The sequence below is a fragment of the Oncorhynchus masou genome, chromosome 31 (genome assembly GCF_036934945.1).
Source record: "Oncorhynchus masou masou isolate Uvic2021 chromosome 31, UVic_Omas_1.1, whole genome shotgun sequence".
Taxonomy (NCBI): domain Eukaryota; kingdom Metazoa; phylum Chordata; class Actinopteri; order Salmoniformes; family Salmonidae; genus Oncorhynchus; species Oncorhynchus masou.
This window is the reverse complement of record NC_088242.1, coordinates 90,432,923-90,446,574: the sequence shown is the minus strand read 5'-3', so window position 1 is coordinate 90,446,574 and position 13,652 is coordinate 90,432,923. Positions and strand designations below refer to the sequence as shown.

The 13,652-nt window shown below is 44.7% G+C and overlaps 1 protein-coding gene across 1 annotated transcript in view; it reads right to left on the bottom strand.

Annotated features, from left to right (window-relative positions):
• Positions 1 to 12,272, bottom strand: part of LOC135525337 (E3 ubiquitin-protein ligase RNF220-like) — a 47,552-nt gene extending 35,280 nt beyond the window's left edge. The window contains exon 1 of the mRNA XM_064953040.1: positions 11,663 to 12,272. Within this exon, the coding sequence (XP_064809112.1) occupies positions 11,663 to 12,272 (610 nt within the window). The remainder of the gene's footprint in view (positions 1 to 11,662) is intronic.
• Positions 12,273 to 13,652: the final 1,380 nt, after the last annotated feature.

Here is a 13,652-nt window from a genome sequence, read left to right as displayed (position 1 = left end):
CACAGTGGCTGATGTTCTGTGCCAGCGTGTGTGTGCACGTTTACACACATGCACACGTTCAACCGCATGTGTCTGTAGCCCTGGTGAGCTTGATCCTGTGTGGTGCTCATCAATACCCCCCAGCGATACTCCCTCCCGGTCTGCTAACACTGAAGGACAAAGAGGTCTGGCAGCGTCGGCCAGTTATAGATCCTCACCGCTCGGTTTTTGTTCAATCAGGTCATGCTGTGGTGCTGTAGTGAGGACACTTTCAGTTCAAAGTTCAATCTCCTATGAACATGGCTTCAAAAGAGAGACTTCAGCATGTGCTAATGAGGCAGGATCATCTCCAGTTAGAAGCTAGACCCAGCGGCAGGTTGGTTCTAGCCCAACCAGACATAGGGATAGGATCCTGCGATAATACTGACTGTCCTGGGATTCTGGACATTTAATAGTGCATAATTCTGTATAACATTCTCCACTTTACAATGTGCCTAGCTGGCACAGAATATAATGGATCATTTCCATGAGACCCACAGTAAAGCTGCTAAATCTGCTGATAGTTTTAGATTGTTTTCTTAGAGAGACAGTTTGACTGAGGAGTGAACATACCCCACAGCAAGAGGGGTGGATAAAGGTCACGTCACACTGTCACAATTCCTTTCATTACGGACTGACCTCTTCATTTGCCTGCCCCTAACCAGGCTTGTACTGTCCAGCACAGCTTGTATGTTCTATGGGAGTCAATTAGTGTCATCTCCATACGAACGACTTGTGTAACAGAGAGTGTCTGTGTTACTGCGATGAGTGGCTATTGAGATGGCTTCAGATCGCTTATTCAGTCAGGGTAACCCATCCACTATCCAGCCTCCTCAACCCAGGCTTCTGCCAGAATAGCCTTGACACAAACACACACACACACACACACGGGGTGTGGCTGTTTGTTCAGCCACACCTGCCCCCATTTGCTAATAACCGTTCCGCACACGTCCAACTATACGTAATAAAGTGGAAATCTGAGGCTACTATGGCCAATTTATTGCCTGTATATAGACTTTTCCATTGTATTATTGACTGTATGTTTGTTTATTCCATGTGTAACTGTGTTGTTGTTTGTGTCACACGTCTTTGCTTTATCTTGGCCAGGTCACAGTTGTAAATGAGAACTAGTTCTCAACTGGCCTACCTGGTTTTAAATAAAGACCAGGGACAGAACAGGGGATGTGTTCAGTGATCCAAAACCGCAGCCCCCGCCCCCTTCACCCTCGACCTCATCACCCTATTCCCTATATAGTGCACTCCCCCACACAAGGCTCTGGTCAAAAGTAGTTACTATATATGGAATAATAGGGGGGCATTTGGGACGCAGACTTCCCTACATCCAGCCACCCAAAGCCCCCCCATCTCCCTCCACGGGTCTTTGAAGTGAGATCAGAGAGAGAGGCGTTCAGACCATGTGATGCGGCAGGTCCATCGGGTCCATCAGGTGCAGGGAGACAGAGGCTCTGTTGAAGCAGACATGTCGTTTTAACGACCCCTGGTCCTCTCTCATAATCTCTCTCTGTCCTCTCAACCCACGTCCTCTCAGTCTACACTGCTGTTCAATATGAGGAGAATGCAGAAAGATAAGATGCACACCACTAGGAATAGGGTGCCATTTAGGACGAAGCCTTACCCTCTCTCTCCCCATGTTACTGTAAAATTCCTCCAGTCTGGCCGCTGGGCTGACTGACACTTTAACTGGGCTCCTTTTAGAGCTGAATGAGGACATATGGATTCCATGTCGCTCGCAGACAACCCCCCTTGTGTCTATACACTGAGTGGGTGTGTGTGGTGGCTGGTTGAGGATATGGGCACTACAGATGACAGACAGTACAGTCAATGTTACTTGGGACTATTTTTTATTTTTTTTTACCTTTATTTAACCAGGCAAGTCAGTTAAGAACACATTCATATTTTCAATGACGGCCTGGGAACAGTGGGTTAACTGCCTGTTCAGGGGCAGAACGACAGATTTGTACCTTGTCAGCTCGGGGGGTTTGAACTCACAACCTTCCGGTTACTAGTCCAATGCTCTAACCACTAGGCTACCCTGGAGTGGGAGGCAGTCTAGGGCAGACAGTTACGAGCCAGTCTAGGGCAGACAGTTACGAGCCAGTCTAGGGCAGACAGTTACGAGCCAGTCTAGGGCAGATGTGGTGTAAAGAGGTTGTTATGGATTAAATGAATGTTAGGGGTTGGAATAACAAGTCCTAAGGATATTTTGGGATGGGGGTTTCTACTCTGTGTGTGGGTGGTATGGATGGAAGGATAATGTATCAATGTGCTGTGTGGGTGGGTGTTATGCAATGATAATGCAGCAATGCGCAGTGTGGGTGGGTGGGTGTTATGCAAGGATAATGCACCAATGTGCTGTGTGGGTGGGTGTTATGGAAGGATAATGCATCAATGTGCTGCGTGGGCGGGTGTTATGGAAGGATAATGTATCAATGTGCTGCGTGGGTGGATGTTATTGAAGGATAATGCAATGTTATGGAAGGATAATGGAAGGATAATGTGCTGTGTGGGTGGATGTTATGGAAGGATAATGTATCAATGTGCTGTGTGGGTGGGTGTTATTGCAAGGATAATGCATCAATGTGCTGTGTGGGTGGGTGTTATGGAAGGATAATGTTCAATGTGCTGTGTGGGTGGGTGTTATCAAGGGATAATGCAGCAATGTGCTAATGTGGGTGGGTGTTATTGAAGGATAATGTATCAATGTGCTGTGTGGGTTCTAGGTGTTATGGAAGGATAATGTATCAATGTGCTGTGTGGGATTCTGGTGTTATGCAAGGATAATGTAGCAATGTGCAGTGTGGGCTGGGTGGGTGTTATGGAAGGATAATGCATCAATGTGCTGTGTGGGTGGGTGTTATTGAAGGATAATGTATCAATGTGCTGTGTGGGTGGGTGTTATGGAAGGATAATGCAGCAATGTGCAGTGTGGGTGGGTGGGTGTTATGGAAGGATAATGCATCAATGTGCTGTGTGGGTGGGTGTTATGGAAGGATAATGTATCAATGTGCAGTGTGGGTGGGTGTTATGGAAGGATAATGCATCAATGTGTATTATTGTGTGCGGGTGTTATGGAAGGATAATGTATCAATGTGCTGTTGGATGGGTGTTATGGAAGGATAATGTATCAATGTAACCCAGCTGTGTGGGTGGGTGTTATGGAAGGATAATGTATCAATGTGCTGTGTGGGTGGGTGTTATGCAAGGATTTGCTAATGCATCCGCAATGTGCATACCCTAATGGGTGGGTGGGTGTTATGGAAGGATAATGCATCAATGTGCTGTGTGTGGGTTGTGTTATGGAAGGATAATGTATCAATGTGCTGTGTGGGGGTTTGTGTTATGGAAGGATAATGCATCAATGTGCTGTGTGGGTGGGTGTTATGGAAGGATAATGTATCAATGTGCTGTGTGGGTGGGTGTTATGGAAGGATAATATATCAATGTGCAGAGTGGGTGGGTTGGTGTTATGGAAGGACAATGTATCAATGTGCTGTGTGCGGGGGTGTTATGGAAGGATAATGTATCAATGTGCGGTGTGGGTGGGTGTTATGGAAGGATAATGCATCAATGTGCTGTGTGGGTGGGTGTTATGGAAGGATAATGTATCAATGTGCTGTGTGGGTGGGTGTTATGGAAGGATAATGTATCAATGTGCAGTGTGGGCGGGTGTTATGGAAGGATAATGTATCAATGTGCAGTGTGGGCGGGTGGGTGTTATGGAAGGATAATGTATCAATGTGCTGTGTGGGTGGGTGTTATGGAAGGATAATGTATCAATTTGCTGTGTGGGTGTTATGGAAGATAATGTATCAATGTGCTGTGTGTGCGGGTGGGTGTTATGGAAGGATAATGTATCAATGTGCAGTGTGGGCGGGTGGGTGTTATGGAAGGATAATGTATCAATGTGCAGTGTGGGTGGGTGGGTGTTATGGAAGGATAACTTCTACCACTTCCACACACTGCTGCTCCTGGCCAGACAATACGAAGGGAACGAGAAAGAAAAAGAGAATAACAGCCCCCCCCCTGCCGCCCCGCCAGGATGAAAGCTCCCCACTTAAGAGTACATTAGAAGAACAAATTACTGCCACGACAGGAGGGCAGCAGTCAAACACGACCCTTGAACATCAAACACAGTCACCATCTCATGTGGTATGCTTTATGGAAGGATAATGTATGAATGTGTCTGAAATCCCAAAGTGCAGTCCACATGGTCCAGACATTCTCAATGTGCTGTGTGGGTGGTATGTATGGAAGGATAATGTATCAATGTGCTGTGTGGGTGGGTGTTATGAAGATCCCTGCAGCAATGCGCAGTGTGGGGATGGGTGTTATGGAAGGATAATGCATCAATGTGCTTTCTGGGTGTTATCAAGTCTAATGCTATCAATGTGCTGTGGCAAAGTGTTATGGAAGATAATGTATCAATGTACAGTAGTGGGTGGGTGTTATTGAAGGATAATGCTTCAATGTTCCCAGTCACTTGGTGTTGGACAGGAAATATCAATGTGCTGTGTTGCGGTGGGTTTGTTATGGAAGGACAATGTATCAATGTGCTGTGTGCGGGGGTGTTATGGAAGGATAATGTATCAATGTGCGGTGTGGGTGGGTGTTATGGAAGGATAATGCATCAATGTGCTGTGTGGGTGGGTGTTATGGAAGGATAATGTATCAATGTGCTGTGTGGGTGGGTGTTATTGAAGGATAATGTATCAATGTGCTGCGTGGGCGGGTGTTATGGAAGGATAATGTATCAATGTACTGTGTGGGTGGGTGTTATGCAAGGGCAATGCAGCAATGTGCAGTGTGGGTGGGTGGGTGTTATGGAAGGATAATGCATCAATGTGCTGTGTGGGTGGGTGTTATGGAAGGATAATGTATCAATGTGCTGTGTGCGTGGGGTGTTATGGAAGGATAATGCAGCAATGTGCAGTGTGGGTGGGTGGGTGTTACGGAAGGATAATGCATCAATGTGCTGTGTGGGTGGGTGTTATGGAAGGATAATGTATCAATGTGCTGTGTGGGTGGGTGTTAAAGGATAATTATCAAGTGCTTAAATATGGAAATGTGCAGAATGTGCTGGTGGGTTGGTGTTATGGAAGGATAATGTATCAATGTGCAAATCTGTTATGGAAGGATAATGTATCAATGTGCTGTGTGGGCGGGTGGGTGTTATGGAAGGATAATGTATCAATGTGCAGTGTGGGCGGGTGGGTGTTATGGAAGGATAATGTATCAATGTGCTGTGTGGGTGGGTGTTATGGAAGGATAATGCAGCAATGTCAGTGTGGGTGGGTGGGTGTTATGGCAGGATAATGCATCAATGTGCTGTGTGGGGAAGTTATGGAAGGATAATGTATCAATGTGCAGTGTGGGTGGGTGGGTGTTATGGAAGGATAATGTATCAATGTGCTGTGGGTGGGGGGTGTTATGGAAGGATAATGTATCAATGTGCTGTGTGCTGGGTGTTATGGAAGGATAATGTATCAATGTGCGTGTGGGTGTTATGGAAGGATAATGTATCAATGTGCTGTGTGGGTGGGTTATGGAAGGATAATGTATCAATGTGCTGTTGGGTGGGTGTTATGGAAGGATAATGATCAATGTGCATCCAGGAAGGATAATGTATCAATGTGCTGTTGGGTGGGGTGGGTGTTATGGAAGGATAATGTATCAATGTGCTTATGTGGCTGTGGGTGTTATGGAAGGATAATGTATCAATGTGCTGTGTGGGTGGGTGTTATGGAAGGATAATGTATCAATGTGCAGTGTGTGGGTGGGTGTTATGGAAGGATAATATATCAATGTGCAGAGTGGGTGGGTTGGTGTTATGGAAGGATAATATATCAATGTGCAGAGTGGGTGGGTTGGTGTTATGGAAGGATAATGTATCAATGTGCTGTGTGCGGGTGGGTGTTATGGAAGGATAATGTATCAATGTGCTGTGTGGGTGGATGTTATGGAAGGATAATGTATCAATGTGCTGTGTGGGTGGGTGGGTGTTATGGAAGGATAATGTATCAATGTGCAGTGTGGGCGGGTGGGTGTTATGGAAGGATAATGTTTCAATGTGCTAGTGTGGGTGGGTGGGTTATTATGGAAGGATAATGTATCAATGTGCTGATGTGGGTGTTATGGAAGGATAATGTATCAATTTGCTGTTCATGGAAGGATAATGCGCATCAATGTGCTGTGGCTGGGTGGGTGTTATGGAAGGATAATGTATCAATGTGCAGAAGCTCTTCAAAGGTAAATGATTTTATTTATTTGGTTTCTGGAAGGATAATGTAAATGTGCAGTGTGGGCATGCTGTATGTGCTTTGCATGGGTGTTATGGAAATAACGTATCAATTTGCTGTGGTTTAAAAGATAATTATCAATCTGTGATGTGCAGTGGGTGTTAAGGAAGGATAATGTATCAAACGCTGTGTTTGCGGGTTTTATTTGGATAATGTTCAATGTGCAGTGTGGGTGGGTGGGTGTTATGGAAATAGCCTGAGGCTTCCACACATGCTGCTCCTGGACAATTCTTAAAGATATCTTAAAGATATAATAACAGCCCCCCTGTCAGGATGAAAGGACAAGAGTACATTAGAAGATCAAAACTGTGGAAGAAGGGCAGCAGTCAAACACGACCCTTGAACATCAAACACAGTCACCATCTCATTCATATGCTTCTTCTTCTCTCAGACAATGTGTCTGAAATCCCAAAGTGCAGTCCACATGGTCCAGACATTCTCTTCATCTACAGTATGAACACAGAAGATCCATCTCCACTGTCAAACATGGTGATAGCAGTGGTTTTGGGCCTGGTTATTCTTTTCTTAACCCCCTCAGTCTAATGCTAACATGTGGGGCAAGATGGGAAAATTGATGTAAGTGGACTCACTCACACCATGACTACAGCAACTTGGGTTAATGCTTCCTGTTCCCAGTCACTTGAATTGGACACAAATACAGTGCCTTGCGAAAGTATTTGGCCCCATTGAACTTTGCGACCTTTTGCCACATTTCAGGCTTCAAACATAAAGATATAAAACTGTATTTTTTTTGTGAAGAATCAACAACAAGTGGGACACAATCATGAAGTGGAACGACATTTATTGGATATTTCTTCACAACAGTATCTCGGACCTGCCTGGTGTGTTCCTTGTTCTTCATGATGCTCTCTGCGCTTTTAACGGACTTCTGAGACTATCACAGTGCAGGTGCATTTATACGGAGACTTGATTACACACAGGTGGATTGTATTTATCATCATTAGTCATTTAGGTCAACATTGGATCAGAGATCCTCACTGAACTTCTGGAGAGAGTTTGCTGCACTGAAAGTAAAGGGGCTGAATAATTTTGCACGCCCAATTTTTGAGTTTTTGATTTGTTAAAAAAGTTTGAAATATCCAATAAATGTTGTTCCACTTCATGATTGTGTCCCACTTGTTGTTGATTCTTCACAAAAAAATACAATTTTACATCTTTAAGTTTGAAGCCTGAAATGTGGCAAAAGGTCGCAAAGTTCAAGGGGGCCGAATACTTTCGCAAGGCACTGTATGGGGGAAATCTTCCTTATCGGGATGGGCGGCAAAATCTACAGTTGAGGGACTGTGGGAATTCTATGGGACAACTGGATAGAAAACAACTAAATCCTCCACTGATGGGGAAGCGAGGCCCAGGGAAGTTACCAGAATGGGAGAGGGGAAACATTTGAGCGTAACACTCCAAGGCTCGGTTCACCAGATGTGTTCAGTGTTTAAGAGTCCTCTACGGTCTGTTATACACGCCTGTTATGGAACTCAAGGGAACACCAAACCTGACTGTACAGAATCAATATCCCATAGATTAATGGTAGGCTACATTCTAAATGACAATGTGTTCCCACAGTAGTGCACTGCGTAGGGAAAAGGGGGCCATATGGGACACAGGTGCAGACTTGCCACAGGGATTCATTCTCATGTGATGCTTTATGGGTTTAGTTCGTTCCAGACACAGTTTCCGTGTGTGTGTGTGTGTGTGTGTGTGTGTGTGTGTGTGTGTGTGTGTGTGTGTGTGTTTTCAGTGCAGCTGTCCAGCTGAGGGTGTATTGATTGAAGTATCCTGTAAGACATACTGTTTACATCTAACAGAGGAGGAGATCAATAGGAACCATTCCATGTTCATGCATACACCAGCTTTCTATCGGCTCTTTATTTCCAAGATGCAGTCTCACACACACACACACACACACACACACACACGCACAGACAGACACACGCACAGACAGACAGACAGGACGCACAGACAGACAGGACGCACGCACAGACAGACACACCTTTGTCTGATGGCTTTACTTTGCTACAGAATTATTTTCACACCTGCCCATATTTACCATTCATACAACTGGACACACCAATCAGAACTCTCCCTTACAGTAACTCAACACCATACGGTGTGATAACAACACAGGGATTTGAAGGGAAGATCACCACAGTCTGTCTGTCTGGAAATCTGCAGTAGACAATGTTTTATCATTCTCTTCCTCTGTTTTTGTATCCTTTTAGTTATACAGCTCAACCCCTAGAAGTTTGAAACATCTCCCTGAGAAAATTCAGCATGATTTGCCTCGCTGGAGACATCTGCCCTTTGAAAGAGAGGAGCCGTTTAAACAGCTGTCACATCTGTTCATCTGCCCATCTTCAGATAAAACGTCTGGGGCCATGATGCTGATCTACTGTAAGGATCAGGCCCTCCCTCTGCCCATGTAGTTTTATTCATTGCGATGTAAAAAAAAAAGCAAATCTGATCCTAAATCAACACTCCTACTCTTGAGACGATTGGCACATACGGCCCCTGGGGTAATGTTGTGTTTGGATACTGGAGAAGAGAAGGGAGACATCATGCAACACAATGATACTGAAGACATATAAACAAACACTGTGTCAGACAAACAGCCAGGATAGCCACAACAAGCCTGTCTAACCAGAGCACATAGAACCGTTTTTAACTCTTGATATACTCACACAAGATATGCCAATTCACAGTGAGCTCCTGTTGATAGATTTCAACTGGAGACTGTATGCTAATGAATGTATCTCTAAGTGCATAGAAGATGGGTAAATCCATTTGAATTCCATCCTTTTTTGACAGCACCCCTTTTAATTTGAATGAAACCTTTCATACATTTTTGCCTGTTGTAGAAGTGGTCAGAAAGTTACTTTTTGGACCTTAAAGCCCAAACATTCAGGAGATGCTTAAAGTTGACCCATTTCGCATACCCCACTGTACCATGATACATTGTGTTGCAACATCCATGTCTTCATCACTGGAAAAGATAAAAGGTTTAGATCGGTAGCATTTTAAAGCTTACAGACAGGGTTTCCAATAGGTTTTTATTTTACCTTCATTCAACTAGGTAAGTCAGTTAAGAACAAATTCTTATTTTCAATGATAGCCAAGGAACAGTGGGTTAACTGCCTTGATCAGGGGCAGAACAACAGATTTTTACCTTGCCGGCTTGGGGATTCAATCTTGCAACCTTTAAGTTACAAGTCCAAAGCTCTAACCACTAGGCTACCTGCCGCCCCAAATATAATTTATTGATAGAATAGAGAGGGACATAGAATGCCTGTGAACACACTTGGTGTTTTGTGATGTATGGGTTGCGCAATATGGGTCATACTGTATGAGTCGTATGGTATGGGTCGTACCGTATGGGTCGTTACGTATGGATCATGCTGTAAGGATCGTACCGTATGGGTCGTTACGTATGGGTCGTAAGGTATGGATCATGCTGTATGGGTCGTACCGTATGGGTCGTTGCGTATGGGTCGTGGGGTATGGATCATGCTGTATGGGTCGTACCGTATGGGTCGTGAGGTATGGATCATGCTGTATGGGTCGTACCATATGGGTCGTGAGGTATGGATCATGCTGAATGGGTTGTACCGTATGGGTCGTGAGGTATGGATCATGCTGTATGGGTCGTACCGTATGGGTCGTGAGGTATGGATCATGCTGTATGGGTCGTTACGTATGGGTCGTTACGTATGGGTCATGCTGTATGGGTCTTGAGGTATGGATCATGCTGTATGGGTCGCACATGTCCATACGTAGGCTACATATCCATGTATGGTGTCATGTATTATCATACCTAGGTTTTCTACGTAGCAACCAAAATGTTTCATCCCCGTACGTTTTGAAGCTTAACACTGTTCGTCAGTCAAGAGGAACCAAATCAGACTTTAGAAAGTGCTGGCAGCTCAACTGCATCAAAGCCCTGAGTTTGCCTGAGCTTCAATCTAATTGGATAAAAAAGGAAACGCTGCTTCTAACACTCAGAGTACATTTTTAGAGAATTTTGAGCTACATAGCACCACCCACTTTTGGTTCGGCAGCCCTATTCCATGCCCCCTGTCCATCCATGCCTGTATTTTCGTCAAATTATTCTCTGTTTGGAGGTAATATGAGCACAGACACACACACACACACACACACACACACAGGGTGTCGCTCTCGTAATAAGCCTATGAACACACACACACCTGTTTGGCATCTTCCCTTTCCTGTCACTGTTAGGTTTCATTATTGGGATTCCTGCCTGTCATTCACCCGACGGCATTTCAAAACCAGGAAGTTCCACAAAACCAGACACTCACAGGCTTGCACACACACACAATCCGTTTCTTTTGTTAAGACAAGGCATCCCAGCTCCAGGCCTTGATGTGGGATGAAAAGTATCTTTGTTATATGGATATCACAGCTCTCAGCTCCCCCCTCTCATTGTCATTATTTTCAACATGGCCCTCCCCTGATCTACCGAGGATTGTGGGCCCTCTCTCTCTCTGGGGACTTTCATCTGTCAGGCACCACCTTGGCGGCCGTGCGGGGGTTAGTTTTCCCATCATGCCTTGTGCTGGAGTGTCTGCCTTCCTTCCCACTCTTTGGAGGTGGAGGCAAGACGAGGGCAGGCGAGCGCCGTTGTGCCCCCGCGCCGTCGGGCAATTATCCTCTAGCGTAATGAGGAGCTGCTCTCGCCCCGTCGCTCTGACTGACACCTCTCTCCTTCATGTTGTCAACACAACAGATGGTTCATGATTGCGTGGGTGGCCATATTGAGTTGAGGATGTAATTTGTGGAGCCGAGAGCTGCGTCATTTCTCGTCGCATGGCTGCCTTGCTCGCTCTGTCACCTCGTTATCTCTGAATAGGGTGTTTCTCACTCAAACTTCCCCTCCTCTTATGTTTGTCTTCCACCTTATTGAGAAACTATACATTCAGTGGTAGTACTAATGGTAATCCGTGACCAATTACCAGAAACATGGACGAGTGGCCATTTTTTGTCAGCTCATGTCAAGTCCAAGAGAGTGTCACATTCTTTGCACAAGCAGGAAAAGATTTGGGTTAAGATTGTCAAAGAGTAGAAAGGACACAGTCCATAAAGACACACATTAAAAATTCAAGATGTAGGCCTTCCATAACTGTCAATGATTTCATTGATTGTATTGAAACCATGGATTTTAAAAAAGCGTACAATTCCCGCTAGCCTGGTATGAGGATTTTGCTGCGTGTCTTTAAATCACACTGTACAACTGTCACTATATTACCACCCATATAGATATGCTTGGAGAAGTATATACAGAGGAGGATACTCACAGTGTTCCTTACGGTCCTCAGGACTAGACGAGGCCTCTCTGTCCGACAGTAGTCCAGACACCGTAAACAACTTCCTCCCAGAATCCTCGGTGGCCTTGAGTGATCCCGGTGAGCCAGAGAGGAAACACCCTCCTCCAAAATCATACACCTTCCCCTCAGAACCTGTGTAGCAGCCCTTGAGCCTCTTAGCAGGGGTGAAGGCTGACTGATAACCCCTGGTCTCCCTCTCTTCAGGCGGGGAGGAGAAGGGTCGGAAGGCCCCTACCCCAATGTGGTTGAGCATCCCCAGGGAAGGGCAGTCCAGGTTGTTGGGGTGGAACTGGGGATGGAGGTGGAGCAGGGAGGCAGGGAAGTCTCTGGCAGGGAAGGAGCCGTGGCCGGAGATAGGCCTCTGACGGTTGTACATGGAGGCAAATGTGTAGGAGCCGGAGGGGAAGGGGAGGTCCTTCTCAAAGATTGGGGCCCTGAAGGACCTCGGGGCCTGGCAGGGGACGGAGGCATCACGGCCTGCCTTGGCTGTGGAGGCCAGCACCATCAGGGCTGGGGACGCCAGGGGACCGGGCAGGTAGGAGGAGCTGTCCATCTTGAAGGTGGGCCAGTGGAGGTCCATCCAATCAACTCCTCGCTGTCCCTAAAGCGAGAGGGGACTGGTCAATAGGGGATGGGCTTAGTAATGGTGTGCTTTGGAGACAGATGAGGTTGATGCTGAATGACTTCACTGTGAGTCCATCCTCAGAGTCGTTGAGCCAGTAACCGAAATGTCACTGGTTCAGACGGAAAATCTGCCGATGGGGCCTTGAGCAAGGCACTTAATCATTGCTCTGCTAAATGTACAGTAAATGTAAGACATCTTGATAAAATATTATTGTCAGAAATGAGGGTGATATAAGAAAGAGATATGGGGGATGAAAGAGAACTGTGACACAATTAACTAATGCAAAAGTTAAATAATAACATTACCAAAAATAAGACATTTCCATAAGGAATGTGCAATCTGGACAGAAAATTATGTTAAGAATGGTAACACACTTTCATAGTCTAAGTAACTCAACTGGGAAAGGAAAGGCTGCGCTGACTTGTATTAGTAACTGAGAATGTGCTGTTAAATTAAATTGAAAGTTACATTAAAAAAAACATACAAACATACAATAGAAAATAAAGTAAAACGCATATATTTCCATGTACTTGACATTACGTTTTATCAAATAGATATTTGGGTGAATAACATTTTGTGTGTTCTGCATAAAACGTTAAAATAATCCCAATATTGGCGTCTAATTCTAAAATGTAAATCTACAGATATTGAAGAGGATTATAAAACGAATCGTTTCTGTTTCCTCAATGTTAACGTTTCTGAAATTAACCTATTTATAGGCTACAAATGATCAATTAAAAATGATGTTCCTTACAGGTTTGGTTATGAAATAGATCGTTTTGCTATTGATCATCTACACTTATAGTGAACTATGATAGATTTATTTGATTTTTTTTTTTTTTTTTTTTACATATGAATGTGCAAATTAAAAACTTCTGTTCAACAAAAAACAATCACATGAAAGAGGTCGCATGTCTTCTGCGTTCTCTCGCCCCAAGTTACTTTTTTAAACACTCAGTCTACCAAAATCTACTATTGTGTACCTTAGCAGCGCTTCCCTTCCTTATTGTTTTACTACTCGGTACTCATTCTAATGTGAGAGCGTAATAACATCCTTTAGACTCCCTGCAAGAGATTTTTTTTTCAGTTTTGTTTATTTGATGTATTATATAGGTCTATTTAGACTTAACACGTCAGGCCTATAAATTAGAAACATTTCAAGCCATCCCATGTGTTTGATATATCCCAGAGATGACACACCTTACGCAACTGGTCAACTAATCATCAAGGCCTTGATTAGGTGAATCTGGCGAGATAGTTCAGGGCAACAACAAAATTGTGAAACGTCTCGGGGTCCCCAAATGAGCGGTTTGAGAACAACGTAAGAAGTTGGAC